Source organism: Brienomyrus brachyistius, chromosome 1 (assembly GCF_023856365.1).
Source record: "Brienomyrus brachyistius isolate T26 chromosome 1, BBRACH_0.4, whole genome shotgun sequence".
Lineage (NCBI taxonomy): Eukaryota > Metazoa > Chordata > Actinopteri > Osteoglossiformes > Mormyridae > Brienomyrus > Brienomyrus brachyistius.
In genome coordinates, this window is record NC_064533.1 from 17,310,923 (window position 1) to 17,325,233 (window position 14,311).

Here is a 14,311-nt window from a genome sequence, read left to right on the forward strand (position 1 = left end):
GCTCTTCCGCGTCTGTCTCTGGTGGCCAACGTCCCATAAGCGGTTTCAGTCTGTGTTCTGCGCTGGTTCCGCTTGTTCTGGATCATATTTAACTATCATCTTCAGAGATCCACTCAGCTCAGTTTTATGCAGAAAATAATACTGTAACTGAGAATAATTAAATGGTAAAAAGCTGTAAAATCAATAAGTCTCATAAAAGCTTATATCATATTTAGCTCAGATCCCCAAAGAGAGAAGGGCCAAAGAGGAAAATTTAACCCCTGATAACCTAGCACAGCTACTGCCCAGTTTAGATTTTTTGATAATCTGGAAATATAAACATAAATAAAAACACAAGAGGTTTATCATTGATAACTGAACTTACAAAGATTAAAACATGGTTATATACAGAAAGTTTTCCTTAGGAGCTAGAAGGTAGTCCTAGTGCTATATTTTCTGAGAATTGGAATCATTTGAAGGTTTTATTTTGTGAATGAAAAGGATGAGATGTCAGCAGTGTGGTGTGAGGCAGAGTCTGGCCCTTAACTGCGGCAGCAGCAGCAGTGCCTGGGTCTCGCTGACGGCAGCGTACCGCAGCACCCTGGGGGTCCGGCCTGCCTGCCGGGGCGGCTGCACCAATCACTGCTTTCATTTCCGTTATTTAAAGGCCCTCGTCTGGGAGCGCAGCAGAGCGCCGCCTCACAGTAATTACTGCCTGCACGTCTCCCCACGCCCGGATACAGAGGAGTCCATGCTCACGAAAAGCTTTTATTCCAGCAGAAAACACAAAGGTTTGAGCACGTCATGTCGGAAACTTCCAGAATGGCACTCAAAACATTCCCTTTTAGCAAAGTAGTGGTCGGCAAACAGTCACTCCCTCAAAGTGGGCTGTCAGAGATAATTCCGGAACTAATCCCTCACCGTCGCTCCCATCTGATGGATACAGAAACCTGCAATGAAGAACGAAGCTTTCACCATGAGCTAAAACGATTTCCTCCCCCCATGTTGGGCTCATACAGCCCTGTCCCCACTCCGCCCCTGCCTCCCCCAGCTCCTGACCTCATCCCCGGGCAAACTGCCGTCAGAATTCGGTAGATGTGGGTCACACGACCAGCTGTTCTGTTATCATAAATAATAACGATGTTACCCCATAAATATGTGTCTGTGGATGAGGAAATGGTCACTCGTTCCATACCTCCCTCCCTCATTCCTCCCTCTGTCCTCTCATCCTTAAAGCCAGGGACCTCTGCATCGTGGGCCTACACTGAACATTTGCCAACATTTGGACGGTCTGGGGCCTGAAACAAGACGTGACCCCCACCCTCCCCGATTCGCGGGAAGGGACAGCCTTGTCTTCACTTTTGACCAAGTTAAGGACATAAACAAAAAGGGGGGGGCTTCCTTTCAGCCTTTCAAACAACAAATACACATCAAAATGAGAGAGAGAGTGAGTGAGAGAGAGAGAGAGAGGATGAACTGGTCCGGGAGCACACAGTAAATTTCCCCTGGAGGTACATTGTTTATACTTATTTTCTGAGAGATGAAAAAGAAAGTAAAAAATGCTGGTGCCCTTGGGGTGGTTAGGGTTAGGAGGATACTCGTAACAAGGGGCAGGTGGGGTTGGGTGCATACTCACAGATATTAGCCATACCGATGGGGATGGGCAGGTAAGGTTAGGGTTACGGTTAGGTGGGTACCCACAGATATTGGCCGTGCCCTTGGGGATGGGCAGGTAGGGTTAGGGTTAGGTGGGTACTCACAGACATTGGCCGTGCCCTTAGAGATGGGCAGGTAGGGTTAGGGTTAGGTGGGTACTCACAGACATTGGCCGTGCCCTTAGAGATGGGCAGGTAGGGTTCGGGTTAGGTGGGTACTCACAGACATTGGTCGTGCCCTTAGAGATGGGCAGGTAGGGTTAGGGTTAGGTGGGTACTCACAGATATTGGCCGTGCCCTTGGGGATGGGCAGGTAGGAGCCAGGGCTCCACACGCGCCCCTGGTAGCTCCTCTTGCAGCGGCCACAGTCGGGACCCGTTGTGTTGTGCTCACACTCACAGACTAACTTCTCTTTGTCAAAGACGCAGCTGTTGGCATGAAGGTTGCACTTGCACCTGTTGGGGAAAAGCGGCAATGTGAAAATCCCCGCAGTTACGGGAGGACAAGAAAAAAGGTCTGGAAAGAGAAAGCCCATCAAAGCTGGCGTGACCTTCATTGCATCCACATCTCAGCGCAACAGAAATCTGCATGTGATGCATCGCTGCTCCCCAAAGATGACTGGAAAACACGAAATTATGTTCTGACGGGTTATTTAGAATTTACTGAAGGGTAAAATGTTGGTAATTCAGTGGTATTGCAGGAATGTCACGCCTGGGATATGAGGAAAAATGAAGCAGACAGCAGATTTTTAAAAGAAAGAACAACCTTCTCAGGACAGACACAGAGTCTCTTATAACAGTTACAGTATTTACAGTAAAACAGTCTGAAAACCCTGCTTTACTTGTGAGAAAGATCTTAAAAGGCAAAATGCTGTGCAAGCACTGACATCAAAAACTGCAGTGAAATATTAAAAATGTCAAGTGGGCCAATCAGCCATCCATATGAGTAGTAATTCATTCCTTAAATGGAAATACTACATTCGATAATGTATTCCAATGGATGTAAGATAACTCTGAAGCTCTACTCATGTTTTTTTGAATTTCTGTATGTTTAATGTCTCTGGAGTATAAATGCAAATCCGCGTGTCTGAAATGAAAAACACGGTTCAGAGGAGCCTTCATTTCAGTACTTGGATTTTGTGCATATAAAACGCCACCGTTGGCTGCAGTCATGTCCTAGCTACATGGCTGGGGGGTGGGTGAGTAACCATACTCCCCTTGTGGGAATTTACGGACAGCACGGTATCAAGCCGGGCCGGCTGTTTACAGAGCACTTTGACCGGACTGAGTCTCAGATCATTGGACCCACCGCTACAAGGCGCCGTGAACATGAGACAGACATATTACACAAATACTTGCTGATAAATTCATTTTAATGAACTGTCTGCCATTTGCGGCATCGTTCATGCATTAATAATTATAACCCTATAATTCTGTTATTTTTTTCTTTTTTGAAGAGAAAACTAATCTAGAGCATCGATTGGCAAAATGAAAATCAATGTTTTCAGTTTCGTAGATGTTTTCACTGAGAAAAGTCTGGCTTCCTCTCTGCATCACAGTGTTGGCACCCTAAAGGCTGACAGAGACTGCTGCAGGATCACAGACTGCTGAGAGGCAGCGGTCAGAGGCAATGATGCTGCAGGATCACAGACTTCTGAGAGGCAGCGGTCAGAGGCAATAATGCTGCAGGATCACAGACTGCTGAGAGGCAGCGGTCAGAGGCAAATATGTTGCAGGATCACAGATTGCTGAGAGGCAGCGGTCAGAGGCAATAATGCTGCAGGATCACAGATTGCTGAGAGGCAGCGGTCAGAGGCAAAAATGCTGCAGGATCACAGACTGCTGAGAGGCAGCGGTCAGAGGCAATAATGCTGCAGGATCACAGACTGCTGAGAGGCAGCGGTCAGAGGCAAAAATGCTGCAGGATCACAGACTGCTGAGAGGCAGCGGTCAGAGGCAAAAATGTTGCAGGATCACAGACTGCTGAGAGGCAGCGGTCAGAGGCAAAAATGCTGCAGGATCACAGACTGCTGAGAGGCAGCGGTCAGAGGCAATAATGCTGCAGGATCACAGACTGCTGAGAGGCAGCGGTCAGAGGCAAAAATTCTGCAGGATCACAGACTGCTGAGAGGCAGCGGTCAGAGGCAATAATGCTGCAGGATCACAGACTGCTGAGAGGCAGCGGTCAGAGGCAAAAATGCTGCAGGATCACAGACTGCTGAGAGGCAGCGGTCAGAGGCAATAATGCTGCAAGATCACAGACTGCTGAGAGGCAGCGGTCAGAGGCAAAAATGTTGCAGGATCATAGACAGCAGACAGGGAGCTGGTAAGGAGTGGTCAGGGGCGGAGAACACAGCAGGAGCACAGACAAACAAGAGGCAGCAGTCAGAAGAGTCTGTCCCAGCCATGGCCCGTTATCACTGACAAACGTCTCATTTAGGAGCAACACTACCGACCCATTTGCACCTGGCTTGTCCAGAATGCGCTTGGCAGTCATTGCAGCTGTAAATCGACAGCACAAAACATTTCATTTCTGCTGTGTGAGTACAATTGACACAGCTGGAGAAGGACTCCATATCCTGGCCTATTACTGGGATGCCTCATAGGACATGTGTGTCAGAAGAGGGGCATAAATGCACAAATATCCACTGCTCGCTGAAAAATGACTGTGACGACCCCCCAGGTTAACACCGCTGGCATGAATCTTTATTCTCTGGAGAGGCTGATTTGCATGTCATCATTACACGGGCTACTGAAAGGGGACAGTGAGGTGGCTTGTGGCCTACCCTTATGGAACTGAATCGGCACAGGACACTCCAATGAAAAGTCACATTAAACCTTTAAATACTTAACCCCACAATACTACAGCAGCAAATTTGACCTTAGTGTCATTTGAGGAGCAGTTCGTCAGCTAGAGCGCACATCTCTGAGCAATATTTTGTAAATGTCTGTTTTCTGTTATTCTGTATTGTTACAATTTCAGGTTTATTAGGCCTTTATGCCCCTTTCTCAGTTACATGGACCTGAACTCCTCGGACACACAAACGCTCTTGGTGGGATACTGCATAGCTTATTAATATTGTGTTCTGTGTGAATGGAAAATACAGCAGCTGATATGGTTTTCAGTACCGGCTCTAGCCCATGTGGCACCCTAAGCGAGCGTCACTGCTGGTGTCCCTCATCTGAGGTAAAGTGATACTGGCTGGCATGTCGGCACCCCCTCAGAAGTTGGTGCCCTAGGTGGCTGCCTATGTTGCCTATCGGACTGACTGGCCCTAGTGTTTATACACTGGTTTCATTCTGACAGTTGCATGATCTCTCCTCCTCTCATATTGGACCTAAAAATTGAACAATTACACTTTATTAGGTTTCATATTTTTGCTCAGGATTCTTCTAAACTTTTAAAATCTTTTAAAAAACTTAAAAATCATTTTATATGATCAATCAAAATATTAGAAACAACATGAAAAGATTGTTCTTTATGCCGCAACATACTTAACGAGGGTAGGTGTGTGACTGAAAATGGATCAGTAAAAAACATTTTTCCAACATTTAGACACAAGCAACTTTCAAGAGAAAGTGCATGCGAATCGGCAGAGTGATAAAGCCGATATGGAGGTTAGAGAGGAGAGTGGGGAGCTGCTAGATGGGAGCTGGATGCGGGGTCACTGTACACAGGATGTGAGGTTATACAGTGGAGAGCGGGGTGTCGGGGGATGGGAGCTGCATGCGGGGTCACTGTACAGGGGATGCGAGGTTATACAGTGGAGAGCGGGGTGTCGGGGGATGGGAGCTGGATGCGGGGTCACTGTACACAGGATGTGAGTTTACAGAGAGGAGAGCAAGGTGCCGACGGATGGGAGCTGGATGTAGAGTCACACTACAGGGGATGTGAGGTCATGGAGAGTAGAGCGAGGAACTGGTGCATGGAAGCTGGATGCGGGAACATGTTACAGGGGATGTGAGTTTACGGAGAGCGCAGTGTGGACAGATGGGAGCTGGATGCAGGGTCACTGTACAGGGGATGTGAGATTATGGAGAGGAGAATGAGGTGCCGGCAGATGGGAGCTTCTACCCAGAAGCTGGACAAATAGCATCTACTGAAATGAGATGCTGCTGCTGCTCAGTCCTGCAAGTCTTTGAGCAGGATTAAGGACCCTATACAACATCAGGAGGAGATCTTTTGTTTCTGCTGGAAATGCTTGAAACTTTCAGCATTCTTTCTCTTCAACTTTCATGAATTCGCTACTAAACATTTTTGAAGTTCGAACTTGCAGCCATGAATGCAAACGTCTTGGTGCTCTTTAAATATTTATCCTCACCCTGCCAATCCTCTTTTCCGACACAGCCTGTAATAAACCTGCTTATTCATTCCCTCCCTCAGTTGGTGAGAGGTCGTGACCTCCCCAGTAATGGCATTCTGATTGGTCATGTGGGGTCACAGTGCATGCTGGGAGCCATGCTTTTCTATCGCACTCCCATGCTCATTACAGGGCTGTTAGAACAGCTGTCCATGACAAGTGTTCCCACGTGACCTGTCAAGTAATTCTCAGGTACAGAAATAAATCAGCTTTTAGATGATTGTGATTGTAGCCAAATATAAGATGGATGCAAGGAGAGCATCTCTGAGCTGCTCAGTAACTCTGCACAAAATGTCTTAATTTCTCATAACCTATTATTTTAATCAAATCAATATCTACAATTATAAATTCTGCATATATGCCCACACCATATCATTAATGGCCCATGTCAGAACTGAAATATTAGACAGATACTTCTTAACATCATAATTACAGATGGCAGCCTTTGTTTTGATCACAGTATAGAAGATCTGGTCACATTGTTCAGTGGCCGTTTGTGCTGTGACAAGCATCTCCCTAACCTTTAACAATATGTCAGTGCTTTATAACACATGCTGACAGCGTTGATGGGTAACATTCATGCAACTTCTTATCAAGAACATTTCTCGCATTTGCACACTATACGTACCTGATTAAACATTTTCATCCCATTAAATTCTTATCGATGTGTCTTACTGTCTGTGTGTGAATCACAGTAACAACACACACAAGCACCCAAATTGAGATTTGCAGTTAAATGTAATAAAATGTGTGTGTTAATTACAAGCCAGTGAAGTGAATTACACAAAAACAGAAGAAATGTTACACAGCAAAAAGTTCCTATTAAAATCCGAGTAAAAGGATCTTTAATATTCTGATATTACTGTGAGGTAGCTATAGCTGGGAGAGCAGTAAAAACCTGCATGTCCCTCTGCTGCGTTTTCCTTACCAGACGGTCAAAGGATTTGTTCTGTGTTACTTGTGTTGCATCCATTCTGAATTTTTATCAAGACTTTGTTTTAAGACAAACAGGCTTCCTCATTACATACATACTGGCTTCCTTGTTAGGGTTATATGTTGGTTTATAGAAATATGTTTTGTCTAGCAAGCCAGAATAATGCATCAATGTATATTCCTCCAAATGACAGGTTAGAAAATAATTGCACATTTTCATAATGGAACCTGTGACATGCAACCATTGAAATACAGACATAAATCCAGCAATCCTTATTGTAATTACAACATTTGGTATTAGTTTACAATACGACTTCCATTATAAACTGTTTATGAATGGTTTATAAACAGCTTATTAATTAGCTTGTAACACTGTAAATCATTTGTAAACAACTATAAACAATTACAACAGTTATACATATAGATATTATAAAGTGGAACCCAACGTTTTAACAAAACGCAATAATTAACCCTGATTATATAATCCAGTCTTTTAGATATCAAAGAGGGGGAACTGCAATATAAAATTTACATCAAAATACCCTTAAGGAGAGTATGTCTGTCTGAGGTCTGGAGCAGTGTTTCTCCGAAGCTAGACCACCAAGCCAGTAAGGAACCATTATCTGAAATTCTCTTTTACATTCATGGAAGAAGAGGAGTGAGAAATGTTTCAGGACAGGGCAGCTCTGCACCTTCCTAGACAAATCGATGAATTACTTACAGCCTCTTTTTGACTGAATTTACACTCTGAGCTGTAAACTGCGGAATTACAGGATGCAAAAATTAATGCTCTTGGTTACATAGTTCAAGTATTGATGACACCATCAATAAATGCATCCTGTCAATTTGATAAGAGCGAGTGGAAGTCACAGGTGCCACTCTGGGGCTCCTGAAGGCGGAAGGTACGGAATAAGCAAGCATGTCACAAAGACGTCTCTCTGTCCTGTGGGAGAGGACCGAGGAGCAGTTATTACAGAGACAGGGCTGTTTGCCAGTCTCGCATAGATCTAGCACTTAATGATCTCTGGGGTTAACCTCCCCTCTAGTCTGGGGCAGGCTGACGTATCCATAAGAAAAACATAGAACCACATTAATTCAAAAATAGAAAACAAGAAACATGCAAAAATAAAGTTCCTGCTAAATGTGAGCCAGAGATGGTGTCAGACAGAACTGATGCTACAGCAACACCTCTGCCTGATATCCACACATGAAAGCAGCCCTCTGCCCGATACCCATGCATGACAGCAGCCCTCCCCCGATACCCACACATGAAAGCAGCCCTCTGCCTGATACCCACGCATTACAGCAGCCCTCTGCCCGATACCCATGCATGACAGCAGCCCTCTGCCCGATACCCACACATGACAGCAGCCCTCCCTCTGATACCCACACATGACAGCAGCCCTCCCTCTGATACCCACACATGACAGCAGCCCTCCCTCTGATACCCACGCATTACAGCAGCAGTCTGCCCGATACCCACGCATGATAGCAGCCCTCTGCCCGATACCCACGCATGACAGCAGCCCTCCCTCTGATACCCACGCATTACAGCAGCCCTCTGCCCGATACCCACGCATGACAGCAGCCCTCTGCCCGATACCCACGCATGATAGCAGCCCTCTGCCCGATACCCACGCATGACAGCAGCCCTCCCTCTGATACCCACGCATTACAGCAGCAGTCTGCCCGATACCCACGCATGATAGCAGCCCTCTGCCCGATACCCATGCATGACAGCAGCCCTCTGCCCGATACCCATGCATGACAGCAGCCCTCTGCCCGATACCCATGCATGACAGCAGCCCTCTGCCCGATACCCACGCATGATAGCAGCCCTCTGCCCGATACCCACGCATGATAGCAGCCCTCTGCCCGATACCCACGCATGATAGCAGCCCTCCCCGATACCCACGCATTACAGCGGCCCTCCCCGATACCCACGCATGACAGCAGCCCTCCCCGATACCTACGCATTACATCAGCCCTCCCCGATACCCACGCATTACAGCGGCCCTCCCCCTGATACCCACGCATGACAGCAGCCCTCCCCGATACCTACGCATTACATCAGCCCTCCCCGATACCCACGCATTACAGCGGCCCTCCCCCTGATACCCACGCATTACAGCAGCCCTCCCCCTGATACCCACGCATTACAGCGGCCCTCCCCCTGATACCCACGCATTACAGCGGCCCTCCCCCTGATACCCACGCATTACAGCAGCCCTCCCCCTGATACCCACGCATTACAGCGGCCCTCCCCCTGATACCCACGCATTACAGCGGCCCTCCCCCTGATACCCACGCATTACAGCGGCCCTCAGCCTGATACCCACGCATTACAGCAGCCCTCCCCCTGATACCCACGCATTACAGCGGCCCTCAGCCTGATACCCACGCATTACAGCGGCCCTCAGCCTGATACCCACGCATTACAGCGGCCCTCAGCCTGATACCCACGCATTACAGCGCCCCTCCCCCCGATACCCACGCATTACAGCGGCCCTCCCCCCGATACCCACGCATTACAGCAGCCCTCCCCCTGATACCCACGCATTACAGAGGTCTTCTGCCTGATACCCATACATAACATCTTCCGTGGGTTGACTGTGCAGGACTAGGGTTGCCTTCCCTGGGTACCTGGGAGCTTAAGGGCCGCATGCAGCTGGCAGAGAAAAGGGCTGGCAGCCCCTTCCCCGATGACATCCTGGCTGGATCGAATTGAAAGGAGCACACCTCACATCTAAGGGTGCCGTCATCACACCTTATGTGTGCAGGGTGTTAAATCCCCACCCATAGGCCCATGGGCTGCTGTGACCCTGAAGTGTACTGCCAATGAGACTGCAGTGTGAAAACCGCGACACGCGGCTGCACCTTCCCTCATCCTAAAAAAGCAGAGTTCTCTGGAGACCCGTGTTACGTTTATATATTCAGGGAATTGATTGGCTGGCTGGTTCAGGCCGGGGAGCGGGGCTTCTGATGTGATGATTAAAGCTCTGAATCCATCAGAGAATTTCCAAGACATGCGGGTGCTTCTGGGCTGAGCCTGTTGCCACACCGAGGACTTGTGGGCATCCAGCATCCCGTTGCTCAAAGAGGAAAACGTGCAAACTGCCCATTGATGCATCTGCACAGCCAAATGCCTCTTAAATTCACTGTTTGGGTAAACACTTCTCCCACATGGTCAAAGCGGTGCTCCGGCCTAATTTCGGACATCCCTAACACCCTGACATGAGGCTGGCAGCCATGAGGCGGGAATGGGCCAGTGACAGGTGAGCTAATTAACATGTGACAGGAAAGAGCTTTGCGAGGTCTCGAGAAGGCTGGCCAATGGCTTATCACCATGGATACATACCACATTCACACAATCCCACACATCCCATAAACATACTGTATGTGTTTCTTATTTACCTCCAGGCTGATTATCACGATGGATATGTGCCACATTCACACAAGCCCCCGTTTCACACAAGCATTCTGCATGCGTTTCTTATTTACCTCCTGGGCTGATTATCGCCATGGATACATACCACATTCATACGAGACCCTGTCTCGCATAAACATATTCTATGTGTTTCTTATTTACCTCCAAGGCTGATTATCACCATAGAAACAAACTGCATTCACAAGACCCACCGTCTCACATAAACATACTGTATGTGTTTCTTATTTATGTCTCGGGCTGATTATTGCCACTGTTTACAGACCAAATGGTGCGAATCTCACATAGCGTGTGACTCGCGCTCTCATTCATAACAGCGTCTCACGGATCCTGCGGGCTCCACTCCCACTATCAAGGTACATTAAGAGGCTTGCAAGGGCTGCATTCTTCTTGTTTGCCCCAATTTATCACTCCCATGCTTGTAAGCAATTTTCTTATTCATTTGAACACAAAATAATTCATCTTGGAATAACATTTCCATCTCACTTAGTAATAACCACAAACCTGCAGGGCTTTCCGGAAATACAAAAAAATATCAGGAACACATCATCATTATCATGGCATTCAGCCTGTTCCTATTTGCCTTCTAAATGAAATGCTTGACACAGCCGGTCACCAGCGGAACTTGCTGTCTCGGGTTACTGTGCTGATGTGGTTTTGGTTGGTCGCATATGTGGTCACAGTCCCATGCTTAAAGGCCATGGACTTCGGATCCGCGAAGACACCTTCACGCTCTCGGTGGTGACCATGGAATCCAGCGTCATCACTGAAGCAGTAAGTAGTGAGTGACATCACTGTGTTTCTTACAGCAAATGAGCCTCTTTACCATCTAACCATGCTTAACTGCCACTCGGGCACTGACAACCTCTTCTTGGTGCAGTAAGAACAGTCACACGAGGGATGGGAGCTCACGCTTCCGTCATGCTTCTCACAGAAAGGGTGCCTTTACAAAAAAGAGAGTTTATCTTGGCAACGGGTCGCTTTGATATCCATGCCTATAATTTTGCCTTGGGGGGGATTTATATCTACCACAGACCCTCAAGACGCCTGTGTGTTATTTACCAAAAAGCAAAGTGCCTAATGAGACTAATTATACAGGCGAGCTGAGCAGTGACTGGCAGGAAATGTGACGATACGTGACACGCGACTGCCGGTGGAGGATAACGGGAGGGCTGGGCGCTTAGCGCCAGGACGTTACTCACGGATGAGCGCAAAGAGGCACGCTGCTCCATATCGTGCTGCGGAGTCTAGCGCCACCAGCTAGCCGAGGAAGGAATTTGTGGTATTTATTACGTTCGTGAATACGGTCACTTAAGCTGGGAATGTGTTGGCAGACAGTGACAATGAAAACACAGAGAGGCACACGGGCAGGAGGGGGGACCGCATCCATCTGGAAAAGCCACCCTGAGCGACTCACAGTGCAAGTAAAAGTGTGAGTCACAGTACGAGTCACAGCTCGAGGCACAGTGCAAGTTAAAGTGTGAATCGGAGTGTGAGTCACAGGGAAAAAAAAGCATAAAGTGATAACATCACTGATGTCATAAGGAGTCTTTAGGAAGGTGAATGGCACAGAGTAAATCGTGGGCCCCCCATGTTGGACGTGATCATTTGGTTCGAGGCAAAGCAGTCAGTGCTCCAGAGTCACCACAGCGTCAAGGTCGGCATCTGAGATGGCAATGTAGATGAAACTGACAACACCTGGACATGTCTTCTGAGATTTGTGACATTGGTGCTGAGCCAGATTGACTAGCAGAATACCATTCATCATGGAAGCAAATCCATAATCCCCAGGACCGATGATCTCCCACTGTGCTCTGGGGGAAAAAGTAAATCTTTCAGGGTGGCTGAGTCAACTTCCCCAAGAGTGAGGTACCATTTTAAGGGTGAATTTAGTACCTTGTCATGACAGAAGTGTGACTTTCTCCTCCTGGATTTGTGGAATATCAATGATGCTTAAAGCATTATTTAAGCCACTGGCTAAAATGAGACCATTTCCGCAACTAATACAACATGAGAAAACGGTTTTCTATTTTCAGAAAACACGGAGACGGAGTGATCAATGAAGTGCCGGAATCAGCCAAGTATGCAGTTACATAAAATAAGAATTTTAATAGTAAGGTATAATTTCCCAGTAACTACTGTGACACAAATGCCCTGATTTGGTCCAGATGCAAAGGGAGACTGAACAGTGAGAATTACAGGATGAGGGATCATACGAAACGTTATGAGAAAAAATAAATAAAGGTCTCAGCGAGCGTGATTTACGGCTTGCCATGCTACTTAAAACTCAGGGACTCAGTTCTTTATGGACTAGATGGGAACGTAGAAAGTGTGATTTTCATTCAGAGATTTATTCTGAAACAAGTAGATTCATCATGCTACTGTAAGTCACGCCGTGGTTGCTTTCTGCTGGCATTAATGGTTTTCACATACACTGATCTAATGATTACATACCAGCCTGATATGCATCAGAGCATGACAAACCTAATGGAACTGGCTACACAAAGGGATGTCATTGAGTGTTTACAGATGGAGAACGAGGTGTGACGTACGACTTCAATGAGTTAAAAAAAGCACAATGAATTAGCACTAATGGATTATCCAATCCCAGTACGACTGCAAAAAACAAAAGGCCACCGTAAATGAAGAGACTGTCCAGGTCATTCTGACAAAGCGGTCAGGACTGGGATCCAACAATTAATCATATCGCCATCAGTCAATGAGCTTCATTGTTCCTAATGGGGGAGAGTTTTAATGGGACGGTAGTGGCCAAATGGTTAGGGAAGTGCACTTGTGATTACAAGATTGCTGGTTCGAATCCCTGCCTGACAAGGTACCTCCCCAGGCTGCAGAGGAAACATTTGCACTGTGGTGTGTCAACACTGACCTCCAAATCTTAAATCTAAGCCATCTACATGGAGAAAGGGCCACACTACTCACATTCTCCATACTCTTTGTAATAACTGGTTGGTCAATGAAAGCATATTGAAAGAATATTTACCAAGTATACATGTGGTAGGATACTCTATAATTCTAACTTCAGTCAGACTATTAGCGGGACTCCATAGTCTAAGATCAGTCAGACTAGTAACTGGGCTCCATCTTCAAAAACAGAAATGGTTCTTAATTTCTTATTTCTTATCCTGAGCTCAGTGCAATAAGCCAGGGCTGAATTATTTAAGTTCATATTCTAGGGAGGAAAATACACTGAAAAATAAAATAAAAAGAAACTACTGCCAGAACGGCCAAGAAGTTATTAAAACATATTATAATCATTTTATCATTCTGATCTTATCACTTTGCTATTAACGGCTTTTAATGAATTGATGCATCTGGATCTGACGCTCATGCTAATGTCTTTTGAGCCATATTACGCTGCCATGGGGAGGCGCTTCTCTGTAACTCATGAGCACCAACACCACCATCAGCATGTGTTACCGCATTCCAGTGTTCGGCATGCTGCTCAGGTAAATCCCATCAAATCATAAAATCCCTAAAATAGAATTCTGTGAACCACCCTCAGTATCTATGGGGAAATGTCTAGGCGTTTCAGTGATAAAGCTTTACGTATGCATACGATGTAAATCTTTAACCTCGTTATTATCTCAGTTTTTGAACTTTAATAAATATTTTTTTCCCATTATACAAAGCCAAAGCTCGATTCTGTCTTAAGCAATTTTAACAGTGAAATATAATCTTCTTGGCATTGATTTTATGTTATTACTCTCCGGTGGCTGTAAATTAAATTAGACTCGGGTTTTCGCAGCGATAAAAAGTAATGAAGCAGAGAGGCTGCGCTCCGAAGCATGAAATGACGATGTGGATAGCGGGTGAGCGCCTGGCGGAGGGGTGCCGCGCACGTCTGCGCTGTGTCGGTGGTGTTAGAGGGAACGTACATCTGTGATCGTGAGCCCCCCCCCCCAATTATTCTCCATCGAT

At 46.6% G+C, this 14,311-nt stretch overlaps 1 protein-coding gene across 6 annotated transcripts in view; it reads right to left on the minus strand.

The window, feature by feature from the left end:
- The window catches only part of ntng1a (netrin g1a), a 79,762-nt gene that overhangs the window by 24,658 nt on the left and 40,793 nt on the right, over nt 1–14,311 (minus strand). For all 6 annotated transcript variants that reach the window (XR_007399850.1, XM_049026472.1, XM_049026462.1 and 3 more), the window contains exon 4: nt 1,917–2,089. Coding sequence is in view for 5 of the 6 variants with exons in the window: in XM_049026472.1 (XP_048882429.1) it covers nt 1,917–2,089 (173 nt within the window). In the remaining variant the exon portion in view is untranslated. The remainder of the gene's footprint in view (nt 1–1,916; nt 2,090–14,311) is intronic.